Source organism: Pelophylax lessonae (assembly GCF_965119305.1).
Source record: "Pelophylax lessonae genome assembly, chromosome: 3".
Taxonomy (NCBI): Eukaryota; Metazoa; Chordata; class Amphibia; order Anura; family Ranidae; genus Pelophylax; species Pelophylax lessonae.
In genome coordinates, this window is record NC_138770.1 from 245613186 (window position 1) to 245640491 (window position 27306).

The 27306-nt window shown below is 42.7% G+C and overlaps 1 protein-coding gene across 1 annotated transcript in view; it reads left to right on the forward strand.

Annotated features, from left to right (window-relative positions):
• The first annotated feature begins 240 nt into the window (after positions 1 to 240).
• Positions 241 to 27306, forward strand: part of LEKR1 (leucine, glutamate and lysine rich 1) — a 285005-nt gene continuing 257939 nt past the window's right edge. Inside the window, exons 1-2 of the mRNA XM_082251303.1 lie at positions 241 to 379; positions 20147 to 20220. Coding sequence (XP_082107429.1) covers positions 20173 to 20220 — 48 coding nt within the window. The 5' untranslated portion in view covers positions 241 to 379; positions 20147 to 20172. The remainder of the gene's footprint in view (positions 380 to 20146; positions 20221 to 27306) is intronic.

The following is a 27306-nucleotide window of genomic DNA, read 5'->3' on the forward strand; positions in this document are numbered from 1 at the left end:
CCCCTGGGCTACATGTTCTGCTTATTAATATGCTATTTATACTGTTAGATGTTTTTACATTCTTGTCAGCTACGTTCCTGCTGCCAAACAACTTTTGGCTATTTAGAAAAGTTTTTTTACACTATGTTTTGTCCTTCACTACTTTTTAATTATAAATGATTGAAAGTGAGATGATTACCCAATACTGAATGCTGCTGTTACATTTGTTAAAGAACAGTGCAACTTTACACTCTACACCCAGAATGATTGAGTGTTCTATCAGTGACATATACTGGCCCGATGCATCTGGTTGATTGAACTGCGTCACTACACTATTTGATGATACCTACCAGCATTGATATCAGTCACATTGCTATTGATTATGGCCAACCTAAGACAGGTAAAAATGACAACACTGGACTTGAGCCACTGAAGAATATAAATCATTTTATCCATGTGACAACATTATTGTAATGTGTTGGGCTGCTTCTCGTATTTTATCTGATCTACTTATTAGTAGTGTTTTTTTTATCTTGACATTGCATGTGAAAATAAATGATTGCGCAATTTACTCTTCCCTTTTATATCATGCTTAAAGTGGAACTGTACTTTGTCATGCAGAGAAAAAACAACTGGTTCAATTTAATGCAGACCTCCACATACGCTTTTCTTTTTGTCCTCACATACCACCCCTCCCTCCATCTCCCTCCTTCTCTTCTCAGCCACTGGGAATGAAAGGAATAGCTTGCTATAAAGTTCACGTGCAACAGTATTGAAGACCCACTGCCACGCTGATAAGTCACATGCTTCTTCATGCTCAGAAGTGCTGGGAAGGTCCTCTGGCCACTGCGCTGTCAGAGCAGCAGGGAGCGAAGGAAAGGTGTGTATGAAGCCGGGGAGACATAGTGGGAAAAAATCACACTTGTAGTTTTGCCCTGAATGGGTTATAAAGAAATCTTATCTGCTGTCCACAGTGCTGATTTTCTACCATTACAGGAACAATACTGTAATGATTCATTTAAAGTTCAGATATATTTTTATCAGTTTTCAAAAGAGAGTGTGTGCATGATATCTACTATGTTGATAGCAGCCCATATACCATTGAACTTTAGAAGGGTGTTGGAGTTCAGTCCACAAATAGGGTCATCCCTCTAAAAGCTGCAGTGCAAGGTGCTAAGAGGCACTGGGACCTTTCTAGCACATACAGTGTTCCCAAGCTGGTGTTAGCATGGAGCACATGGGGGACTTTTTGTGTAATAGGCCTCCCATCCCTTTGGATGCAAGTAGGTTTTGACTCCTACAAGGGTAACTGGTAATTCTGTTCAGTTCACCTTTGGTGTAAAAGGACATTCACTGTTTTAATATACAAAAGGCTTCACATCAGTACTATTCACAAGAGATCGTCATCTAGTTCAATTATATGCAATATAATGCACAAAAAAGAATATTTAACATGCACATTAACACAGTGGTGGTAATCTACAAAGCTTCCTGTGCCATTATAATGGTGCAAGAAACTGGCTTGAATAGCTTGCTACAGATTAAATCTGAACTCCTGGAATTCAGCCACTCTCTAAAATGGGCTGTATTACTATGGTTTAGGTCCAACAAGGTGCATGCAACCTTGTGGACTTATCTCTTTCATTTACATTTACTGAGCACGGGAGCATAGCTTTCACTATACTTCTGGTGCTCCAATGCGGGACTTTGGGTTCCTCAGTTCCTGCAGCTGCAGAGTCATTTGCAGCTGATCTGCCTTCCTCTTTTCCATTCACAAAATACAAACTCTTCTGTGAATGGACAGCAGTATGGACGGGGCGGTCAGATTAGCTGCTGTTTCAGAAAGCAGAATCGCTCCTGTCAGAGTAGGGATGCACAGATCCAATTTTAGGATCGGATATCGGCGCCGATATGGCCATAATAACTGTATCGGGGATCGGTAAAATTAACAGATCCACGGGCCGATCTGGTTTTGCTCTTTACATAGCTATGAGGGAGCAGAGAACAGCTGTCAAAGAAAAAAAAAAAGAGCCTCCTGCAAATGCCTGTCAGTCTCCCAGTTAAGTAAACACAATGAATACAATGTATCTTTTCGTTCCATCTGCCGGAGGAGGGAAGTTTAACCTCTTAAATGCACAATTGTTATATGGTATCTGCCGATACCGATCCGGAAGTATTCTTTTGTTATAAGCTCACAAAACAGTACTTCCGGATCGGACTCGGGATCGGCAATTTCACAAAGCAAAAGATCGGGATCGGGACCAAAAAAGTCGGATCGGTGCATCACTATGTCAGAGCCCCGGAATTATAGTGATAGCTGTACTTTCAACACACAGCTATCAGTTGTAAATAAATAGGTTAAGTCCACAAAGTGCCATAAAGTGAAAAGCAAAAATATTGCGCTAACCATAAGGCTACATTCACACCTGAGCGTAGCGTTTTTCGCGCGTTTTTTACCGCGATTTTACCGCGATTTTTGCGGCGTTTTTTACCGCGATTTTACCGCGATTTTTACCGCGATTTTTGTGCAGGCGTTTTTAGATTGAATAGAGATCAATGGAAAACGCCTGTAATCTGCCCAAAAAGAAGCTCATGTACTTTTTTGAGCGTTGGGCGTTTTGTATACAGCGTCAAAACGCTCAGATGTGAACAGGGGCCATTGAAATGAATAGGATTTGTCTTGTTGGGCGTTTTGAGAGCTGATCCTAGAGCAGAAAAACGCCCCAAAAACGCCCCAAAACGCCTAGATGTGAACGGAGCCTTAAAAAGCTGCTACACCAAACAACTGACAAGAAAATTGTGAATAGCAAAATGTGGAAAAAAGTGCAGCGCTAATAAATAAATACTAGCAGTATAAACGTGTACAGTATATATATATAAACAAAGAAAGGTAAATACAAATAAATTGCAAAATGAATAAAAGTGAACATCAAATCAACAGTCCCATATGTGAAGTGAAAAAAACAGCCCACAACGGTGGACTATCTTTTGAAAAAGCCATTTATGCTGAAACGCGTCAAGGCCACGCTGCTGACAGCCTACCTTTGCATCTGTATACGCTCTTTACCACGAGATGTTTGTAAGTGCAATTTGATGTATTTTTATTTAATACAATTTTTTAGCAGTGTTACACTATGTTGTGCTCCCTTGTTTTTTGGTTCCTTTCTGGCCATTTGACGGAGTGAGAGCCTCTCTGGTGTGACGGTTCATATCTGCTATTACCTCTTCACCCCAACATCAGTGACCTCAGGCAACCCTTCGGATTATCCATCCATTGTACAACAAGCTGATTTGACTCATATGCTATATGGCATTTTGAGTCCTATCGTTCTGGTGAGCACATTATATCTTTATATCTTGTTGGTGTTGGGATCCAGTGAGCACTTCAATTATCACCGTTGTGGACTGTTTTTTTCACTTCACATATGGGACTGTTGATTTGATGTTCACTTTTATTCATTTTGCAATTTATTTGTATTTACCTTTCTTGGTTTATATATATACTGTACACGTTTATACTGCTAGTATTTATTTATTAGCGCTGCACTTTTTTCCACATTTTGCTATTCACAAGGTGCCATACACCTCATAGGACTCAACCCATTATAAGCCAGCACATTTAACAAAGTGGCTGAATTCCTGGAGTTCAGCTGTAACAAAGAGTAGACATTGAAATATTGTTTCCCTGAAACATTAGTAGCTTGGGCCCTGGAGTGACAGAGGACATATGTGACACTGACTGACACTCCAAAAAATTACAGGCCACACCTTGAAAGCTTCACTACAATAGAAGCTTTATAGCAAATTGTGCAGCATGTCAAGAAATCCACCATCAATACCACTGCACTCCTAATACGTTTCACCCTAAAAACTAGCCAAATCATAGCTCTGCACACCTGTGGGCAGGCATCCACTATGTGTACTCTGCACTGCGGGAAGGATATGTGCACTTGGAAGCAATGTTTCTCTAATTTCTTCAATGAGTGATACTATGAATGGAGAATGGGCAGATGATTGAAAGCTCCACCCCTCCATTCATTGATCATGCTTCATTTATAGACCTTCTAAGAATGGAGGACCTGGGTGGAAAGGGCGGGTATAGTTGGATGCTCTTAATGAGTACCTATAATGGCTCCTTTTGTTCTGTTAACCCTCACCACACTAGATGATTATGGCAGCGATAGGGGGAGGGAGTGAGTTGTATTATTGGAGAAGGAAGATTTCTGCTAAAAAAGGAGACAGCAGCACAAGGGACACATCTCACTGTAGGTAAGTAAGCTTAGGCATTGGGTGGATAAAATTGTTTACAAAAGTTAAAGTGTAATTAAAAAAAGGAAAATGGCTCTAAAGGCTGAAGGTTTTTTTTCCTTTATGCATGAAGGTAAAAAACATTTTCTGTGCAGCAGCCTTCTCTCTCCCAGTACTTACCTAATCCCCATCGTGATCCAACCATGTGCATGAGAGCCTCAGCTCTCCGGGGGGACTCTCCCTCCTCATTGGCTGACACAGTAGCGGGAGCCATTGGCTGTCATTCACAGCCAGTGAGCCAGTGGGAAGAGAGAGGGGACAGGGCTGAGCTGCCATTCTGTGTGGGAATGGTCATGTAGAGCAGCAGCTCAGGTGCAAGCCTGCAGGCCTCAGTCCGGGACAACCACTTGAAGCAATATCGGCCATATTGGCAAGTTTGTGACAGATACTTAAAAAAAAGTGAATATCAGCCCCCATTGCAAGCTGCTTGCTCTGGGGACACTTGGCAGGAGGGAGGGGCCAGGAGCACTGGCTGGGGACCCAAGAAGAGTAGGATCAGGACTGCTCTGTGCAAAATTGCTGCACAGAGCCGGTAAGTATAACATGTTTGTTATTTAAAAAAATTGCCTTTAATATCACTTTAAAAGCACCCCTGCCACCCTGCATACACACACACACACACACACACACACACACACACACACAAATGTAACACACCTGTATTAAACCCCAGGAATACCCCTTTAACCACCACTGATTCCTTCCTTCCCTGAAGACACATTGTTGCACCATACTTCTGGAATCTTTACACGCATGCAACATGACCCATTTTATGATTGATACATTTGTCCACTCTGTTATTTCTGCATGCGTTTGACTGAATTATCCTGGACTAATGAATTCATGTCAAAGGCTTGTTTTACATCAATTAATTAACTGAATCCAGATGAATTCAGTCAAAAATTAAGCTGGGAATATTGGACCAAACAAATGTCTACCTAAGGACATGGGTCATTCTGGCAGGTCTGGCTTTATCCCTTACAAGCCTCGATGCCCTAAATTCCTTAAAGCCCTGTTCACACCTGAGCGATTTTCAGCTTGTAAAATGCTCAGCTCTGAAGCTCCAAAATCTTTAACAAGCAAAATCCCATTCATTTCAATGGCCCCTGTTCACATCTGAGCTTTCTTTCATCTGAAACAAAATGCCTGAAGCTCAAAAAAGTACATGAGCTTCTTTTTGACACCATTGACTTCATTAAAACGCCTGTCTTAACCACTTGCCTACTGTGCACTTAAACCCCCTTCCCATCCAGACCAATTTTTAGCTTTCAGTGCTCTCACACTTTGAATGACAATTGCGCGGTCATACTACACTGTACCCATATGACATTTTTATCATTTTTTTCACACAAATAGAGCTCTCTTTTGGTGGTATTTAATCACCTCTGGGGTTTTTATTTGTTACAAAAAAAAAGAAAAAAGACAGAAAATTTTGAAAAAAAAAAGTTTTTCTTATTTTCTGCGAGTAAATTTTGAAAATAAATACATTTTTCTCCTTAACTGATGTGCGCTGATGAAGCGGCACTGATGGGCACTGATAGGCTGCACTGATGAGGTGGCACTTATGGGCACTGATGAGGAGGTACTAATATGCCGCACTGATAGGCGGCACTGATAGGCGGCACTGATGAGTACTGATAGGCGGCACTGATGAGCACTGATAGGCGGCACTGCTGGGCACTGAGAGGTGGCACTGCTGGGCACTGAGAGGTGGCACTGAGAGGTGGCACTGCTGGGCACTGAGAGGCGGCACTGACGGGCGGCACTGATGGGCACTGTTAGGCGGCACTGATGGGCACTGGCGGATGGCACTGATGGACACTGATGGGTGGCACTGATGAGCACTGATGGGCGGCACTGATGAGCACTGATGGGCAGCACCAACAGTGCCCACACTCAGTGCCCATAGTGCTGCCAGTCAGTGCTCATCAGTGCCTTGATGAGCAGGCACTGATGGGCACTGACTGGCAGCACTATGGGCACTGATTGTGGGCACTGATGGGGAGCACTGATGGCAGGCACTGTGGGCACTAATGGTGGGCATTTTGTGTATTTTTTTACCTTGTGTAATCAGGGCACTGGTGATCAGTGCCCTGATTACATTCTTCTGTGTCCCCGGCGGCTGATCGGCTCTCCTCCTTCCTCACACTGCAGTCTCTGTGTGAGGAAGGAGTGCTGGCGATGAGAGATGATCTCATATGTTTACATATGAGATCATCTCTCATCGCATGGCCGATCACGTGGTAAATGGCCGCTGTGATTGGCTATTTACCACGATCTGTGATTGGCTGTGTCCAAGGGACACGGCCAACACAGATTTTCCCAGATGCGCGCTCGCGGGAGCGCGCGGGGAGCCTGTGTCTGGGAGGCTGTTTAAAGACGGCCTCCCGAAAATGTGAGTCCGCACTGCAGCCGTCTTTCGGCTATAGCGCGGACCGGAAGTAGTTAAACAGAAAAACGCTCCTAAAACGCTTGTAAAATGCTCAAATAGAAGCTCTCCACCCCTACTTTCCTCTTTCTCTCTCTCCTCCCCCTAGTGCTTTCTATTGGCTAAACAAAAACGCCTGCAGTTGTAAAACACTTTTTTAAATACACTTCTAAAAAGCTTTAATAAAAGCTTGTAAAAGCTGCAAAATTTTTTTAAAAAACGCCCGAAAAACGCCAGTAAATATACTCAGGTGTGAATGGAGCCTGTACGGAAAGACAAGGATGGATAATTACACTGGCAATTTTTCATATTTAGTGATCGAAGAGTAATGGTGCTGAAAGGTCAACTTCACATAGGTGTACGTCGCTCATATGGCTTTTCCTTAATTGAGCTTTGCATGTTTATGAAATTGCTGATCTGCTTATTGATGAATGGCACCGCAAGCGCAACACGCATTTTTCACATGTTTTGTAAACATGTAAAAGCTCAGGTGTGAATGGGGTCTTAGGTCTAACTCCGGCCAATTTTTTTTTTCTGAGTTTCTGTCCCTGTAATGTCAGGACAAGAAATCAGGGATGCAGTCATGGCCAGACCAGAAAGGCATAGATAGCAGTAAAATGTTATTAGCAGTTCTAACCCTTCCCCCACTTCACTTTCTTTTTTCCATTACCTGCTGTTTCAATAGATAGGAAGGAAAACTCTCCTTAGTAGGGACCCTAACAGAGGTTCTAACTCTTCCCAGCTCTATTCCAAGCAAGATAAAAAGTTTTGGCTGGAGTTGGGTTTTAACCCTTATGTTGTCATCAGCGAGTGCAACATGCCATGGTTTTGAAAGGGTAACTCCTGAATGTTTACTTTACCAATCCTCTGCTCCCACAGGCTCCAACCAATGCAATGGTGGTTGAATGCCCTTTGACATCATTAAGCCCAATGTTGAGTACATAGCCCCCCACTGGATGCGAGGATGACGAGGGACAGTTCACTACAGGAATGTAGAGAAGAGCAACGACTCACGGGGAGCAGAGGATCCCGTAGACCCTAGGGGCCAGTTAATTGGCCTTCAGTCTTTAGGGCTGCTAAACTGTGAAATGTGACTGCTATAGGTGGGAGTAAACATCACCACATTTGGTATTAGGAGAAGGAATAATGCACCATCATTGGTATCATAAGGAGGGATTGTACCCCATTGCTGGTTTCAGTGGGAGAAATGATGTCCCATTGTTGGTACCATAGGGAGGGATAGTGCCCAATTGTTGGTATAAGTGGAAGAAATGGTGCCCCATTGTTGGTATCATAGGGAGGGATAGCGCTCCATTGTTGGTATAAATGGGAGAAATGATGTCCCATTGTTGGTACCATAGGGAGGGATAGTGCCCAATTGTTGGTATAAGTGGAAGAAATGGTGCCCCATTGTTGGTATCATAGGGAGGGATAGCGCTCCATTGTTGGTATAAGTGGGAGAAATGGTGCCCCATTGTTGGTATCATAGGGAGGGATAGCGCTCCATTGTTGGTATAAGTGGGAGAAATGGTGTCCCATTGTTGGTATCATAGGGTGGGATAGTGCCCCATTGTTGGTATCAGTGGGAGAGATGGTGCCCCATTGTTGGCATCATAGGAAGGGATAGTGTCCTATTTATGGTATAGGTGGGAGAAATGGTGCCTCATTGTTGGTATCATAAGGGGGGATAGTGCCCCATTGTTAATATCAGTGGGAGAAATGGTGCCCCATTGTTGGTATCAATAGTGGGAGAAATGGTGCCCTATTGTTGGTATCAGAGGGAGAAATGGCGCCCCATTGTTGATGTCAGTTAGTAGAATAGTGTCTCATATCAGTGGGAGGAATAGTGCCCCAAGGACTGGATAAAGATGTCCCCGGGCCACAGTTTGGAGACCACTGCCCTAGACCTAAACAAGCACTTAACCTTTGCAGTGTGGGGGCAGCCTGTCTTCTGCAATAAAATTCACTTACCTTCCTGTTCACAGCAATTTCCAGAATGTAAACTCATGCTCATGTGCATGCTCAAGTTTTAGTAAATCTCCCCATTTAAGTCTACAGGGCCTGCTTTCAAAATATGCATATATATTATGTACTTTCTCTTATGCACATTATCATGATATTTTGTACTGAACTTATTTCTATTTCTCAAATAACAGTGGTGAACAAAAAAAATGCCCTGCACTGGAAATCTCCAGTGGTTCCCTTATCTTCAGTCCTAGACAGAATTGATAATATTATGTAATGGAAAGGATTCTATATACTTTACAGGATAGGTTACACCTGTTTTCTTGTAAATGTGTTACGTGGATTACCCACCGTCAAATACTTTTACCTTGAATTATACTGGTGTTAATACCCACTTCTTTATTATTTGCTGGTCCAGCGCCTGCTGGTGCTTTTCTGACTATTTACCTTTTTAACATGTAGTCAGTATGTTTCAGATATTCTGCATATTCTCTATGTGCTTCTAATTTGTTATTATTTTGTACTCGTGTTGTCGATGTACATTGTCATGATATTTTGTACAAAACTTCTATTTCTCAATAAACGGTTTGTACACAAAAATATATATGCATATACTGTTTTGGAAATTTTACCATGTATGCAAAAAAAATTAAAAAAAAATGCTCTGGCTGTGAAAGTGCTAAATGATAATTATGCCTTTGCAGAAGGTAAGGAGAGGTCTTTAATCCATTATATATGAAGTTGGCAGGGCTGACACCACATAGGACCAAATTCAAGGCCAAAAATACAGGGAGGTGGATTTATTAAGGGTAAATATACTGTGCACTGCAAGGGCAGTTGTTCTTTATCTGAGGCAAAGTTCTGCTGATTTCTATCATCCAATTATGTGCAAGAAAAACTGCTGTTTTTATTTTCCTTGCATATGATTGGGTATTATTTGCAAAGTGAAGTTTTACCTCATTAACATGTATTACATATTGCAGTGCAGTAAATTATATTTTTGTTCTTGGGGTTAGATATGCCTAAGACCCCTTTCACACAGGCGGACCGTTCAGATCCCCTGTCAGTTTTTTGGCGGATCTGAACGGTCACCCCATGCATCTCTATGGGGCATCGGATGTCAGCAGAGACATGTCTGCTGACATTCAATCCGATCTGTCAAATCTGGACAGATGGAAACCCTATTTTCCATCCATCCAGCGGATCGGATGGGATTGGATGAGAACGGACAGACAGTCCGTTCCTATCCGATTCCCCCATAGAGCTGCATGGGGACCTGACAGCTGTGTCTCTACGCTATTTTGAGTGTTTTTATTATGAAAGTGGCCCATACAACCAAACCAAACCACACCATTCCTGGTCCTCCTTCAGATGTAGGGCCATAGGAAATGGTATGGTACGGTTAGGGCGGAGCTACTGGCGCCACACAATACATTCCACTGATTGGTGGACAGGAAAACGTCAATGCTCTCGTCAAACAAAAGCACAAAACAAACACCACGTCGCTGTTCAGTCCAGTCCGCACTAGTGTGACGCCACGCTAGGCATTTGGTGTAAACTCCACATGGCCCCTGGTGGTCCGACTTGCAGTGGAAACGCTCACCTGAATAGACCGGACCATTCTAACCCTTCCAAACTGTACGACCCGAACATTTCCGCTCAGTGGAAACGAGGCATTAGTGTCCTGATAGACCATTGACTTAATAACAGCAGCCAACTTCAAACCTTTTAAACTAGGCAAGATACCTTTTCCAACTCTAGAGAAAGAGAAATTGAGGCTGATTTACTAAATCAGTCATGAATCTTCACATGTGAATATTTACTTTGATTATCCAATCATTTAACCAGCAAATTCCTATTTACATTGTTTTATGTACACATGATTGGATAATTAAAGTGAATATTCACACAATTAAATAATAAGCCCTATAAATGTGCACATTTATAGGCACCAAACTCCATCCAAAACTCAGTGAAATGTTCTTTAACCACTTGCCGACTGCCTAACGACGATTTACGCTGGCAGTCAGCCCCTTACAGGCAAAGCGACGTAGGTCTACGTTGCTAGCCTGTGAGGGTCTAGGGAGAGAGCGAGCGCGCGCCGCCGGAGGCGCGCTCCCGCTCGGTCACGCTCCCGCTCGCGATCATCGGTTACATCGGGAGAAAGGCAGGCGGCTAATGTAAACAAAGCCGCCTGTCAGTCTCCCCTGTGTAACAGCACAGATCATACAGTCCTGCTATGTAGGACCGTTGATCTGTGCTGTTACACACACAGCCACATCCAATCACAGTAAGAATCACTCCCCTAGGGACACACTTAACCCCTCCCTCTCAAATAAAGTTAACCCCTTCACTGCCAGTGTCATTTTTACAGTAACAGTGCATATGTATAGCACTGATTACTGTAGTAATGTCACTGGTACCCCCGAAAGTGTCAAAAATGTCAGTCAAGGGTCCAATCTGTCCGCTGCAATGTCGCAGTCCCGCAAAAAAAATCGCAGATCGCCGCCATTACTCGTTAAAAAAAAAAAAAACAATAAAAATGACAAAAATCTTTCCCTTAGTTAGTAAACGCAATGACTTTTGCGCAAACCAATCAAAATAAGATTTTTGCGATTTTGTTTTTTTTTTTACCAAACATATGTAGCAGAAAACAAATTGGCCTAAAATGTTAAAAAAATTTAGATTTTTACATTTTGGGGGGGGATTTCATATAAAAAAAATTTGAAAAATATTATTTTTGCAAAATTGTCGCTCTTTTTTTGTTTATAGCGTATGATCAAAAAAATCGCACAGGTGATCAAATACCACCAAAAGAAAGCTCTGTTTGTGGGAAAAAAAGGATGTCAAATTCGTTTGGGTACAGCGTCGCACGACCGCGCAATTGTCCGTTAAATTCAAGCAGAGCCGAATCGCAAAATAGGCCCTGGTCAGGAAGGGGGGTAAAATCTTCAGGGCTTAAGTGGTTAAGGTCATCACAAAAGAGGCAAAGGCACTCTTTGCACATGGAAGTTTATACCCCACCTCATAGTTAAAATGTTTTTTTTAGTGTAAGAATTGTCAAAAGGTGAAATAGTCTTCCACAGGTTCTAGTTGACTCAGTTGATTGCTTCACAAAAGGGTTGGATGAGTTTCCAAATGCCAAAAATGTGCTTATTTGGCTACTGATATTTATAGGAAAAATATTGTAGAATGTTGATGTACAGGATCAAGACGATCAGGATTTTTCCCTTGTTGGAGTGTTTTTAATACATTTTTTTTTTTTATCCAATTTAAACTTTTTCTGTATGAACTGAAGATTTTATTTATTTATTTATTCATTTTTTAAGCTAGCTATGTAACTTGTTTGGCCAGATTCCGGTCTTTTTTTAACCAGGCTATGTACCTTTTTGGCAGATTGTGGTCATTTTTACATATACATAAATACAACTATATATAATTGTATACATAATAACTATTTCTTATTCTTAGCACTGATGCACCATATTCTGTTACAGTCATCAAATTTAAGTGTGTCTGGAATATGCGTGCTAGTACGAATTGATTTTCACAAAGTACAAGGGAACATTGGCATTCTGTCAATGACTGCAGTAACCATGGCGATTTCTCACTCCGTCTAGAACTGTGTAAAGGCCATTTATCTGATGGACTTTAGGAAATTTTATCCTGCAAGAACTGAGTTATCATTAGCACTTCCTAATTCAAATGTTTCTCACCAGCAAAGCAAAATTGACTTTGTTTTATGATTATTCAGATATAATGATAAGAGACATTAAGGCCCTACATCTGTTTGTTCTGACTTGAACATTGTGATACTAGCATAGTTGTAGCTCTTATCAGCAGGTATTCAGCAAAATGATATAGGCTGGTGTTTAATGTGCTAGTTTGTTCAAAAGTCACCCCTCGTGCAAAGATAAGTGTAAGTTGTCTGTATTATAGTTTATATTATAGAGATGGAAGTGCAGCTAAAGAGGAACTCTAGGCAAATAAAAGCTTTGTTTATGCAGTTATAATGGTCCCCCTATCAATTATTTGTTCTTTCAAAGTCGCCTATATGGCTGCTTTAGCTTTGCAGCAAGACCTCATTATTCTAACCTTTAATTATTCAATGTTTGGATACACCGTATGTCCATGACCAGAATGCAATCTGTAATTACATGTCTTTTTGATTTTTTTTTCTGTGATGTCCCAATGGCCCATGGACCTTATAGCTGCATTGTTCTAATCTAGCATTTACTAAATAAAATGACTTCGCTAGGCCTGTATCTCTGTGTTTCTTTGTACAAGCTGGGCCAGCATATGCCTGACCTCTATACACAGAGTTAAAACTGATCTCCAAGCAGATATGAGAAAACACCTGCTAGCTCATAGTAAGTGAAAAGGCACCCAGTTTGTTTGGTGCATAAATGTAAAGCATAAACGTTCTCTCTCATCTGTCATATCATTAAGAGGGAATTTTATGGTCTTCCCTGGGCCTGCATATGTGGCAACTAATCTCCCCCATGTCTGTTCTCAGAAACATACCACTCCCCAATGGCTCATTCTGACAGAAAGAATACATGAGATGACCCATGAGTTCCTAATGGAACTTTTCCACTGCAAGTACCGGCTTGGCTTTACTCGGCCCTGCTTGGCCCGGTTTGCTTTTCCACTGCTGGTATCGCATGGTACGGTGTTGGAACGGTTCGGTACGGTACGGTATGGTTTGCTTTTCCACTAAAGTAGTACTAAAGTTAAGTGGGTGGGATAACAACGATTCTCTGACCAATCAGTGGCTAGTAGTGACTGCATGCAAAGGATTGTGGGATATGGTACCGGGTATGGGTACCTCTTGGAACCACAATCGAGGTGGTACTGTTTTTGAGAGCCATACCATTCGGTTCCATGCAGTGGAAAAGCGCCACCGTACCGAACCGTTCCTACACCGTACCATGCGGTACCAGCAGTGGAAAAGCACAAAAGCGAGCCGAACCGTTCGGTTCCATGCAGTGGAAAAGCGCCATAAAATAAGTTTCCCATGGGCCGATTCCCAGGCTCTTAGTGTCTAATGACTTTATTTATTCAGCAGGAAGTGTTCTGGTTTATTATTATTATTATTATACAGGATTTATATAGCGCCGACAGTTTGCGCAGCGCTTTACAATATGAGGGAAGACAATATCTTGAATTACAGTGTTTCACAAAACACCTTAAAGGGGGGTTAAAACATAAAGTGATTTTGACCTAATTTTGGCTTTTTCACAGTTTTTCACTAATTGCAATAGAAAAGTTTCATTCATTAAAGCTGAACTAAAGTTACATAAAGTACATAACCAGGCTATTCCTGTTATTAGTGGTACATTGAAATTTCGGCAACCAAAATTTGGGCCTATCCCATTTCGGCCGAAAACGGGTCATAATGTATATGCCGAAAATGAATGGCCGCCGCAGCAGCAGCTTGCACTTTAACTTATATGGTGCATGACCGGCCGAGGACGGCTCCGGAGCCCCGCCGTTTGTACCTCCTCACTGCCCAGTGCTAGACTGGTTGCTAGAATCACCAGCCGCCTGGCGTCTAGCAACCAGTGATGTCACGGTACCGAGAGGAAAGCGAGGCCGAGAAGAGAACCCAGCATGCAGAGCGGAGAAGGATCTTCCTTGTCCTCCTCCGCGCCTATTACTGACTCTCTGGGTCCACCCACTTCCTCCCTCCATCTTCTACTGTATGGCCACTGTGGATAAGAAGGACAGGAGCAGAACCAGAGTCAACCTGCTATCTTTGGGGAGCAGTGAGTAACAACATATTATGTGTTATGATGTGCATCATTGTTTCCCTCTACTTAGCTACCCTCTGGTACTATACCTGTATAATACAGCTATGGGACTGGTATATAGTGCCAGGAGCATCTATATACAGGCTGTAACTATTTTAAAATCATTTGGGGGAAAAAATAAATTTTCGGATTCGGTCTTCGGCCAAGAGCATCCTGAATTTTCGGTTTTGGTTTCGGCCCAGAATTTTCTTTTCGGTGCATCCCTACCTGACATACTGTATGTAAGACAACAAGAATGGAGCCATGTGGCAGGAGGGCTGTATGCAAGATGTCTGCCCAATGGCCAGACTCCAGTCCAGAAGAAGTGCCAGCCAAGATGGCACAACAGCAAAAATGGACCTGTCAGTGCTAGAGGAGATAAGACTGGCAAGAGCTTTTAAACCATGGACAGATTTAGTTCTGTCTTAATATCAGCTGTGCTCTTTGATGTATCAAGAAATATTATTATGTAATAATAATGGTGGAGTTGATTCTTTTTGTGTGATAAATAGGGTCTGTTGTGCCATACTAGGGTTGCTTGATTCCATTTAAAGAAATCTGGTTTTATACCACAACAATATCTGCCGTGTTATAGGCTGTCTGTAGACATTCAGAGAAATATAAAGAAACAAGATGCAACCAATATGAATCATGCATTTTATGCAGCATAAGTGTGTATGTGTTGCTATTCTGTACTGTATGTGTGTGTTCCTAACACCAGCAGTCTAATACATCTGGCCTGGATGCGAAATTAAAAGTTTGACACACATAAGCGCTTAGCAAAGCCTTTGCTTTGTGTTGTGGTGCCTACTGAGGGTGCTGACTCTGCAGGTCCTGTTTACTTTTGTTGTTCACCAGATGCAGTACAGATGCTGGATGTGGGTTACATCCAGCTTTCTTACTGGCTACAACTACAGTTACCAGTTATGTATTCACTAAAAATAGTTAAATGTATTTTACATAGAAATAGTATATGCACCTTGATATCAACCTCTTGTAATCCCATGCACAGAAACGCTTTTAATGGATGAAGAGGGATGGACTGAACCTCAACCACTCAGGGCAAAGCTGTAGATTCTGGTGCTGGGATCATTCATGACACTATTATCTTTTCTGCAGGAAGGATTGGCCTTCATTGTTACATAGTTACATAGTTACATAGTAGGTGAGGTTGAATAAAGACAATAGTCCATCCAGTTCAACCTGTGTAGGTGTGTGTGGCCGTAATCATCTCTCATACCCCTGGATGTTCTGATCCTTGAGATGTACGTCTAAGAGTCTTTTGAAAGCCACCATACTTCCCGCAGAAACCACCTCTTGTGGTAGAGAATTCCACAATCTTGTAGCCCTAACAGTAAAGAACCCCCCACGTTGCCTGAGGTTAAAACGATTCTCCTCTAATCGCATTCGAGTCCTCATGCAATCCCTTCGACTGAATAGCTTTTTTTCTATGCCGAGATCACCATTGAGATATTGATAAATTGCTATCATTGTAGAGGATTGCAGCACAGAAATGGTGAACATTGGGTGTCAGATACTACTTCTGCTTTGACGACCTATGCTCTTGTGGTTTGGGATCTAATCCCAAACCACATGTTAAACCTGGCTCCTCCTGTGTCCCCACTAGCCCCGCTTTGAGGGTTCTTGTGGTTTCCTCCCGGAAAACAAAGGGCCTTCTTCGGGTCGTAGGTGGACAACAGTAATGCCAGTTGTGGTCAACTCCTGAGGAAGGGTAAGCTGCTAACTTTTGAAACTTTAAAAGCCTGACACGGGGGTTCCCATATGGATTTCTGGAGGTACAGGCAACTCCACCACTTTTTCTAAGTCCATGGGTGCTCAATAAGGGACATTTCTTCCCTCACACCTTTTGAATGGCTTTTTATAGTGGAGGAGCCGATACCACATATGGTCTCTAAATTGTATCAACTGCTGGATTCTGCCACTTCCAAAGCTAAACCCGCATATATACAGGTCTGGGAAAGGGACCTCGGGCTTGAGTTTACTGCGGCTCATCTGACCCACCTGTACCAGCTAACTCATTCAAGCTCTATTGATTCCAAGACACAGGAAACAAACTATAAGATTCTGTCACGCTGGTACCGGGTACTAGCACGGATCTAGCACTAATCTATCCATCTACTTCTGAACAATGCTGGAGATGCTATTACATATGTGGTGGGATTGTCCTATGATTAAGCCCTTTTGGGCTGACATTAAGATAAAAGACATCCTAGGTCTGGGCATCCCTCTTTCCCCTGTTCATTTCCCCTTTCATATACCTTCTATTCCGATTAGCCAATATAAGAAGAGCGTATTGCCCCATCTGCTGACACGGCAAAGCGTTTGCTCCCAATATATTGGAAGTGAGCCAGGTTCTTGGCCGAGAGTAGGGGATTTGCAAGGATAATGATATAAGGGAAGTGGAGGATTGGATAGCGACTTGTAAAGGTAACTGTGAACGCTTCTCTAGCATTTGGTTGTCTTTGATGGATTACATTTGTGACCCTAGACAGTTGACCTCCAGTTTAGGATTGCTGGAATTGGCAGAACCATCTCTAAGGCAACATACCCAACCTCAGTATCAGTGAGACGAGACTCATTTTTTTAGTGGTAGACATGACTCCTATTTCTATGCAATTTTCTTCCCTATAGGATGTTGGACTTGTTGTGCACTGGTTGCGAGAACTAGGGAACATTCCTACTAATTATTTTTCTTTCCCTTCTCTTTCTCCTTTTTTCTCCTTTTTAACAATTAAATACAGTTCTCATTTTTTGGGGAATCTGGTTTAAGTACTACCTCATAATACAGTAACATGATGGGCAGTCCCAGTGTTTTGTCACTGAGGGGGAGGCCTCCTCTCCTGAGGGTGACACTGCTTCTCCCCTTCGGTTTTTATATTAGGCCTCAGGGTGGCGCTGGTGGTGTGCTGGGGGAGGTTAGATGGAGGCACATTTGCCCCCCTCCCCTAGCATCTGGGCCAGCCGGGCCACTCTCTAGTTCATTTAACACTCTCAGAATATGTTGGCCTAGTGCCATCCACTGGGTCCTCTTGTCAAGACCCTTTTTTTTTTTTTTTTTCTTTTTCTTTATTTACATATTTCTTTTTTTTTTTTCAAGAAAAATAGCTTTTATTAAGGAAAAAGGTGCAAACAAAGTACAAACGGTATTGATTGCAACACAATCAAGAGGTAAAAAAAAACACACCAAAAGAACAAGGCAAAAATTGTCAAATGGTGGTACAATGAATGCAAAATTGCCACAGAGCATAAAACAGTACATCGCAATCTGTACACCAGCAAGGAGCTAAGTGGCAAACCAGAGAACAGGAGTGAGTCAAAAGCCAGGGTACAAAGAGGGAAGGGAGAACGGGAAAAGAGACAACAGAGGGAGAGGAGGAAGGGGTAGGGACGGGGGGGGGGGAGAGAAGAAAAAAAAGAGGGAAAGAGAGAAAGGGGGAGCTTCACCAGTGACAGTTACCTGCTACCATGCAGTCATATACATTTATACTTCAAACAACCTCTGCATAACCAGTTGCGGGGGAGCCAGGGCCAGATCATCCAGCCAAGGCTGCCAGATTGAATAAAACTTCTTCAGCGCTTTTCTATGTTGGTAGGTCAACTTTTCTCGAATTAAGGTACTATTAACCTGGGCAATCCACTGTGTCACCGAAGGGACCCTAGGGGAGATCCAGTGTCTGGCTATCAGTTTGCATGCAATATAGAGAAGCCTTAGAACTGCCACATGAGCGTTGGGAGTCAGGTTCTCTACCTCCAAAGCCCCCAACAGACAAATTAACGGATCATGAAGCAGCTGAAAGGCATACACTCTGGATATAGTGGCTATAATTGTAGACCAGTATCTAAAAAGTTTTTATTTACATATTTCTGGATTGACATATTTGCACACTAGTTGGTGACAGACTCAAGGGTGCAACCCCAACTCCTTGAAGAGAGAGCTCCATTATTACTCTGTCATACAACTGTTCTTCCTTTTATTCTCTTGTTTACTACTTGTACCTCACATTTTATAAATGTCCTTGAATTTTTTTTTTTTTTTTTTGCATTATTGAAAACAATAAAGATTATACAGTATAAAAATAAAACGTGAAAAAAGTCCTCCTTGCAATGTCCACGTCTTAAATTTTTTTGTGGTTGCGCTTTACTCCTTACTTATATCCTCAGTGTCTACAGCAGGGGTCCCCAAACTTTCTAAACAAAGGGCCATTTTACTGTCCTTCAAACTTTAGGGGTGCAGGGATGCCAGTGGGAGTAAAAAAATGACATAGCACCTGTAGTCAGTAGAAGGAGGAATAGTGCCCCATCCTTGGTATCATTTGGAGGAATAGTGCCTAATTGTTTATATCAGTGGGAGGAATTACTGCATGCCCCATTGCTGATGTAAGTGGGAGGAATAGTGCCCTATCAGTGGTGTCAGTAGAAGAAAAAAATGCCTAGTTTTTTGGTGTTAATGAGAGGAATGGTTCCCCAATGTTGGTGTCAGTGGAAGATATAGTGCCTCGAGGGCCAGATAAAGGCCAGCAAAGTTCTGCATTTGGCCCATGGACAGCTTTTTGGAGACCATTCGTCTAAAGCAGTGGTTCCCAACTCCGGTCCTCGGGACCCACCAACAGGCCAGGTTTGCAAGATAACTAAATTACATCACAGGTGATCTAATTTGCTGCTCAGTGATTGCAGTATTCTAGTCTGCATCCCCCAAGGTAATACCTAAAATCTGGCCTGTTAGTGGGTCCCGAGGACCGGAATTGAGAACCACTGGTCTAAAGTATGGGACTGGTATTGTTGGTGTGCGGTGAGTGCTTTGATTTTGTGTCACTCATACCTGCTCCTTTCATTTTGCCTTATTCCAGCAGTCAATGCAGGCACCTTTACTGGGATCCTGATTATATGTGAAGATTCAAGGCTTTGTTTAATAAGAAAAAGATAGCCATGCATGTACAGTATAGAAATAAATGATCGTGTTCTTGTGCCATGTTGCATGGTTGCTTGTTAAAGAGGAAGTAAACCCTCCTCTGCAAGTTGTACCTATAGGTAAGCCTATGATAAGGCTTACCTATAGGTACTGTAAATATATCCTAAACATGTACCGATTAGGAGATATTTACCTTACATGTAGCCAGTGACATCACTGGCGCATGCACTCTGAAGGAACGGCCGCTGGTGCCGTTCCTTCAGAGCCCCGTGCCGTGACCGTCGGCTCCAACGCTCGTGCGCGGGAGTGACGTCACCGCGGCTCCGGCCAAACAGATGGCCGGATGCCACGATCCCGGAAGACGGGCAACTGAACATGTCACCCATCATAGAGGTAAGCGGGCGGCACGCTCGTTCTAAGGTAAGTATTTCATAATGAGCTAGTATGCGATGCATACTAGCTCATTATGGGTTTCTCTTTCAGGTTGGAAAAAAAAAAAATTTGGGTTTACAACCTCTTTAATTGTTCAGGCTTCTATTTGCACAATATTTCAGCAGTTGTCCATTTCGTATCTGTAGATATAATCCTTTTTTTTTATTGTAAATACAGTACAATATTGTTTTTTTTTTTTCAGACATTGGCAAAGTAATCTGGTTTCCTAAGAAAAGCCTAATAAAATACACATTTTGATCTGCTTGATTCAGCCTACAATTCTAACCTAATTGTTTTGTCTCTAGATTACAGGTTCACTTGAAGAATAATTTGACAACATGGAAAAACATACACCTGTGCATCCATTACCAGAGGAAATTCAGATGGTAATACATTAAAGGGCATGTCTGCTTTAGCTATACATTCTTCTAATCCTGCCTTTTACTTTTTAACAGTTAAAAGATTAAAGATTAGAGTTAAAGCCCAATTAAGCCCTGAGTTTAAATCGGATAAATACATTCCAGATGCATCAAAACAAATGGTGTGAAAAGTCTCACAGTTTGATTTCTTTAGAAAGCAACCACAGTCTGAGTAGAAAAACCTGCACCATGCCAGCAGCTTCAGAGTGGAGTGCTTGCTCTCTGGGAAAGCATTTCTCTTTCTTTCTCATTTTCAGACGTGTTGCACACCCCTATTAAGTTAGACCCAGCTGATTGCAGAGTTATATGTCTGGCTCAGTTAGGGACATGTAGGAACTCTGCAGTGAGCTCACTGCTTCCCCACAAGGGTCCCACTCTGCAGCTGGTGGCAGAGTGCAGATTAGGGATCGACAGATCTGTTTTTCGTTGCCGATACCGATATTTTGGCCATTGCATATCGATCGATATGGGCCGATATTTTCAACATTAAAAGTTTTGCAAAATATTGATACTATCCTTAATTCTTTTATCTGGGGCCGGAGTCATCACAAACTCTCCTGGCTGACCTTAAAGAACCCAACCACGAGAGGCGGTGTAGCGGTACCTGACTTCCACACTTACTACTTGGCGGCGCAATTATAGCATTTCTATTACTTCCATAACTCGGATGCCGACAGGTACTGTGCGCTGCTCTGCGCCATTCCGAGCCGGGCCACTCACACTCCGATACAAATGATACTGCGGGGTCGTGGATCAGTGTCTCCAGTGATTATCTCCACTCCCCCGGTGACCCTGCATAGACGGATTTGGGAATGTCACTCAAACAACTGGGTTTGTCGCAGATACATTCCTACACTCATCTGTGGCACAACTTCTGCTTGCCCGAACTGTGCTCCCTCCGGGGGCTGAGTTATGGGCATCAAGGGGCGTGCTCTTTCTCTATTAGGTTCTGAGCGGCTCCGGGGTACGCTCCTTTCACTCCCTATCGGAACAGTTTGCCCTGCCGCCCTACATGCACTTTACTTACCTTCAGCTGAGGCATGCGCTCCTGGCTCAGTTCCCGGATTGGGTTCCAGACACACCGCTTATCCCTATCCTTACCATTCTTATGGGGGATGACCCAACTAAATTGATTTCTGCTATGTACCTGGAGCTGCGTTCTCGGACCGTTGAGCGAGTGGTGGAGGGACTACAGCACAAGTGGAGCGCTGATGTTCCCCAATTGGACGATTAAGACTGGGACGCCATCCTTGACAGTCCTAAACTATGCTCCCCTAAATTTTCGGACCATTTGACACAGATACATATTCTGCATAAATCTTATCTCACCCCCTCCGTCTGTCCAGATATCGAGAGGCTGTGGATACTAACTGTCCCCGATGCCACATGCACCCAGGCACCTTCTTACATACCCTCTGGTCCTGCCCTGACGTACAGACCTTCTGGTTACAGATCATCACCTTCCTACACGATCACATGGGTTCCCCACTCCAGTTGGACATCAAATCTTGCATTCTTGGCCTCTTCCCAGATGATATAGCTGATAAATTCCTGACACTTTCCTACATGAGACGCTCTTCCATGCCCGTAAGCTTGTTGCGAAGTTGTGGATGCGCGCACACCCCCCTACCCATCGGATGTGGATGGCCGAGATTAATTCCACACTCCCATATAAACGCTTGATCTATCTTCACAGGGTCTGCCCCAAAAAATATGACCGGGTTTGGGGTCGGTGGCTGAAAGACTCCCGCACGTGCAGTGGCCAGGTGTGAGTTGACCCTCCCTCCTGTAGATCCCTCAACATGGGTTGTTGGCATTGGCTGTATAACCTCCCTTTTAAGAAACCCCCCATGTTACTGGTATCGTTATCCTTTAAGGACTTGGGGTCGTGCTTGGGCCTTTTTTTGCTTTATACTCTTCGTATGTCTGTATTTACCCCTGTTGTATAACACTGCTGTTGATTGCTCAGTTGTTTGTATGTTTACAATTTTCATCTTATTTTCCTGTACGTACTACTGAAAAAAAGCCAGACAACAACAAACAGCTAGACAGTGGATTGGAGGAGTCAGTGGACTACTGCTGCAGTAGTGCACTCACTCACTGCAATCATTTTAAATCACTACTGCAGTGACTGCAGTAGTGATTTAAAATTATTGCAGCAGTGAGTGGCGCACTACTGCAGCAGTAGTCCACTGACTCCCCACTGTCTAGCTTTTTTTTCTAGCAGTTTTGCACTGACTGCACTGACTGCAAAACTGCTAGTAAAAAAGCTAGACAAAAGCTAGACAGTGGAATGGATTGGAGTGGAGTGGACACTAGTACTATACTACTACACTTTCAACACTTCCAGTTAAGTAGAACAATATTATAGTGCAGAAAGCATACCATTTCAGCATGTTCACCAGTTAAACGACTCCTGTTTTTTTCATAAATTGCTGCCACTTCACCAAAAACGTGCTCACTTGGTACCGAGGAAGGAGGAGCAGAAAGGTATCTTCTAGCATGAGAAGCAAATCTTTTGTAGCGTGCCTCATTTTCTTTCCACCACTGAAGAGGATCACCACTTCTTCTGTCAATTACTGGTTCCTTCAACTAGAGATGAAGTTCATCATCCAGGCTCATTATTGCAGATTCAGAAGAATCCTCTGAATGAGGCTACAATAAAACACTATATATATATATATATATATATATATATATATATATATATATATGTGTATATATATATATATATATATATATATATATATATATATATATATATATATATATATATAATCAGTATCTCGCAAAAGTGAGTACACTCCTCACATTTTTGTAAATATTTTATTATAGCTTTTCATGTGACAACACTAAAGAAATAACACTTTGCTATAATGTGAAGTAGTGAGTGTACAGCTTGTGTAACAGTGTAAAATGTGCTGTCCCCTTAACTCAACACACAGCCATTATTGTCTAAACCGCTGGCGACAAAAGTGAGTACACCCCTAACAGAAAATGTCCAAATTGAGCACAAAGTGTCAATATTTTGTGTGGCCACCATTATTTTGCAGCACTGCCTTAACCCTCTTGGGCATGGAGTTCACCAGAGCTTTACAGTTTGCCACTGGAGTCCTCTATTACTCCTCCATGATGACATCCCGGAGCTGCTGGATGTTAGAGACCTTGCACTCTTCCACCTTCTGTTTGGGGATGCCCCACAGATGCTCAATAAGGTTTAGGTCTAGGGACATGCTCGGCCAGTCCATCACCATTACCCTCAGCTTCTTTAGCAAGGCAGTGGTCAGCTTGGAGGTGTGGTTGGGGTCGTTATCATGTTGGAATACTGCCCTGCAGCCTAGTCTCTGAAGGGAGGGGATCATGCTCTGCTTCAGTATGACACAGTCCATGTTGGCATTCATGGTTCCCTCAGTGAACTGTAGCTCCCCAGTGCCAGCAGCACTCATGCAGCCCCAGACCATGACACTCCCACCGCCAGGCTTGACTGTAGGCAAGACACACTTGTCTTTGTACTCCTCACCTGGTTGCCGCCACACAGGCTTGACACCATCTGAACCAAATAAGTTTTTTTTACTAAATTTTATTTATTTATCAATTTTTCCATTATACGTTTACATACATTTATGATATCAAACACTATTTACAATTATAGCAGAGGTTACAATTTTTTACTTCAATATCTTTCCCATATAGTGGATAAATAACACCACCAATGTATTACATTCATAGCACTGATATTCTTTAATTATCAGGTTTATTTATAGCCTTTCCCTAATCTAACCTCTGCCATATCACATCCCCTAACAAAAAAAAACCCACTGTAAAGGAGAAAGAAGAGCAAAAAAAAAGAGCAAAGGGGGGTAAAAAAAAAAGAAGGAAATCACACAAAATGTCTGGCTAGCTTGGGGGGGGGGGGGGGCTAAAATTTCCTCTATCTCCTATTCCCTCATACAGAATTCTGCCTTCTCGAGGTCACAAATTAGTTCCATCTATTCCATGTTAATTTATATTTATCTAATTTGTGATTGGCGTTTAGTACTAGGTTCTCTAATTTATTAACCTCTTCTACCTTATTAATACACATATTTAAGTCTGGTGGTTCCTCCTTTTTCCACTTTAGGGGGATGCATATTTTAGCTGCATTCAATAAATGAGGTATTATTGAATTTTTATATTGTTTTCTTGGGATATTAGTTTTGTGGAGAAGGAAGAGGGCTGGATCCATTATCAATTGGTGTTCTGTCAAATTTTGTGTAATTTCATAGATCTGTTTCCAAAATGTTTCCATCTTGGGACACGACCAAAAAATATGGAGTAATGTCCCCTCACCTTCTCCACACCTCCCACATCTGTCCGTATTCACTGAAGATATTTTATGCATTTTTTTGGGTTTGGGTTTGATACCATCTCGACAGTATTTTAAAATTCATTTCTTGTATTTTTGTATTGATGGATGTGGAATGGGCCATCTGATATATCTGTCTCTTCTCTTCTTCCGAAAAAGTCTTATCTAATTCTTTCTCCCATTCATTTATATATGCTAACTGGTTATTTTCCCCATTATCACATAACAATGAATACAGTTTAGATATGGGGTGTAATAACGGCCCCTTTTGTACACAAATCTCTTCAAATTTTGTATATTGTAAGTCCCCCTCCCTAAGTTTTGGCAGAGTCCTCAGGAAATGTCCAAGCTGGGTCGCTCTCCAGCGGTCCAGCTGGAAATCCCCAAGGGGGTCCATCATCTCCTTCTCTGTTATCCATCCCTCCGATTTCATATAATGGTCCACCTGGTATAATCCTTTTTTCCTTTTAATCCCTAAATTTTTTATCCAGGAAACCCGGAGTAAATCTAGGGTTACCCAGAACCGGAAATATGGCGGAATATTTTCTTGTCAATTTATATTGTTGAAAAATTTTTGCACACGTCCTAATTGTGAGGCCTATAAGCAGATGTATTCTCATGGGGGTTGGCAGGTATCTGCTACAAAACGGTGCTCTTTCCAATGGGATTTCAAATTGTGCCTGTTCCATATTTGGCCATAGTTTTGTATTTCTATGGCGGCACCAGTCCACAAACCTACTTAGATGTATGGTCTGATAGTACCTCCTCATGTCTGGAACAGACAATCCTCCTTCCTCTTTTCGTAGTGACATTACTCTCTTGCTCAATCTGGGATGTTTAGCTGACCATATAAATTCCTTCAATATACTGTCTATTTGTTTAAAATAATTCTGTAGTATACCTATTGGTAGAGTTTGGAAGATATGTAAAAATTTTGGTAGGATAGACATTTTTACAATGAACCAAATAAGTTTATCTTGGTCTCATCAGACATGTCCTTAGTCTGCTTGTCTTCAGCAAACTGTTTGCAGGCTTTCTTGTGCATCATCTTCTGGGACGACACCCATGCAGACCAAGTTGATGCAGTGTGCGGCGTATGGTCTGAGCACTGACAGGTTGACCCCCCCACCCCTTCAACCTCTGCAGCAATTCTATTTTCCAAAGACAACCTCTGGACATACACTGAGCATGTGCACTCAACTTCTTTGGTCAACCATGGTGAGGCCTGTTCTGAGTGGAACCTGTCCTGTTAAACCACTGTATGGTCTTGGCGACTGTGCTGCAGCTCAGTTTCAGGGTCTTGGCAATCTTCCTATAGCCTAGGCCATCTTTATGTAGAGCAACAATTATTTTTATTAGATCCTCAGAGAGTTCTTTGCCATGAGGTGTGGCAAGCATCGCCACTTACAGAGTATTCTGTCAGGAATAATTGTCCAACTGTATTATGTGTGTATTGTATGTGTAAACGTAACCCGTGCAGCACCTGTAGGATTTTGTATTGTGTTAGCTGCTGGCTCATGAATGTGTATTGGAAACCCCTGCTGCCCCTCTGTGGAGACCCCGTATAAGTATTGTGTTTAAAATGAAAGTCCTGTCCTGTGAATAAAAGAGTTAGTTGACCTTCAAGCCATGTGCCGTCTGGTTATTGGAGGGTTTGGAATATTATACGCTACCAGGATTATTGTTTGCTGTGTCTGACTACCAGTGGAGATATCGTGGATCATACTGCTACTCCGCTACAATTGGTGGCAAGCGACGGGATCTTTATCCACACAGCAAAGCAGCGTTCGGCAGTATTCATGCGAACAAAGAGAAAAGAAACCATTTAGATGAAACCGGAGTTCGGCAGTACGTAAAACTACACGAAAGGTAGGTGAATGGGAACGGATTATACAAGGCTAAAGCGGCAGACATTGAAAGCATTGCTGGAGGCAAGAGGCAAGATAGCCAGCAACAAAACCAAGGCAACACTGATCGAAGAACTCATGGAAGAAGACAGAGCAGTCATGGATGCAAGGCCAGAAACAGACCGAGAATTTGAACTGGAATTTCTCAGCAGGATAGCGTTGTATCCAAGTACCCCATCAATGGAAACCCATGAACGGGTCGCAGCGGACGTACATGAATACATCATGGCCAAAAGGGGGCCCCAGCCACAACCTCTCCAAGTACACCCAACTCCACTCAGCATGCCGCAAGGTAAACCCAAAATACCATACCAGGCATTTAAAAACTTCACGGACACGGAGGGAGAAATAGATGGGTATTTGCAAGACTTCGAGAGGCTGTGCCAGTTACATAACATTGACCCAGAGGATCAGGTACAGATATTGCCTGGGAAATTGTCTGGCTGGGCGGCCGATGCGTATCGGGCAGTCCCTAATGCCGACATCCGGGACTACCAGAAAGTTAAGCAGGCGATTTTGACCAGGTATGCCATCACCTCCGAGGCATACCGACTCCAATTCCGGGATCTTAAAAAGCAGGACCAAGATTCCCACACTGAGTTTGCCCATCGTTTGCACAGGGCGGCCACCGGATGGTTAGATGCAGCACAAGCCACTTCACGAGAGGATGTCTTGCAATTATTATTGTTGGAGCAGTTTTTCCAGAGACTACCTCAAGAAATGCAGCTCTGGGGAAGGGACCGTAAACCTTGCACCCTTCCAGAGGCTGCCAAATTAGCAGATGAGCACCAAGACACTAGA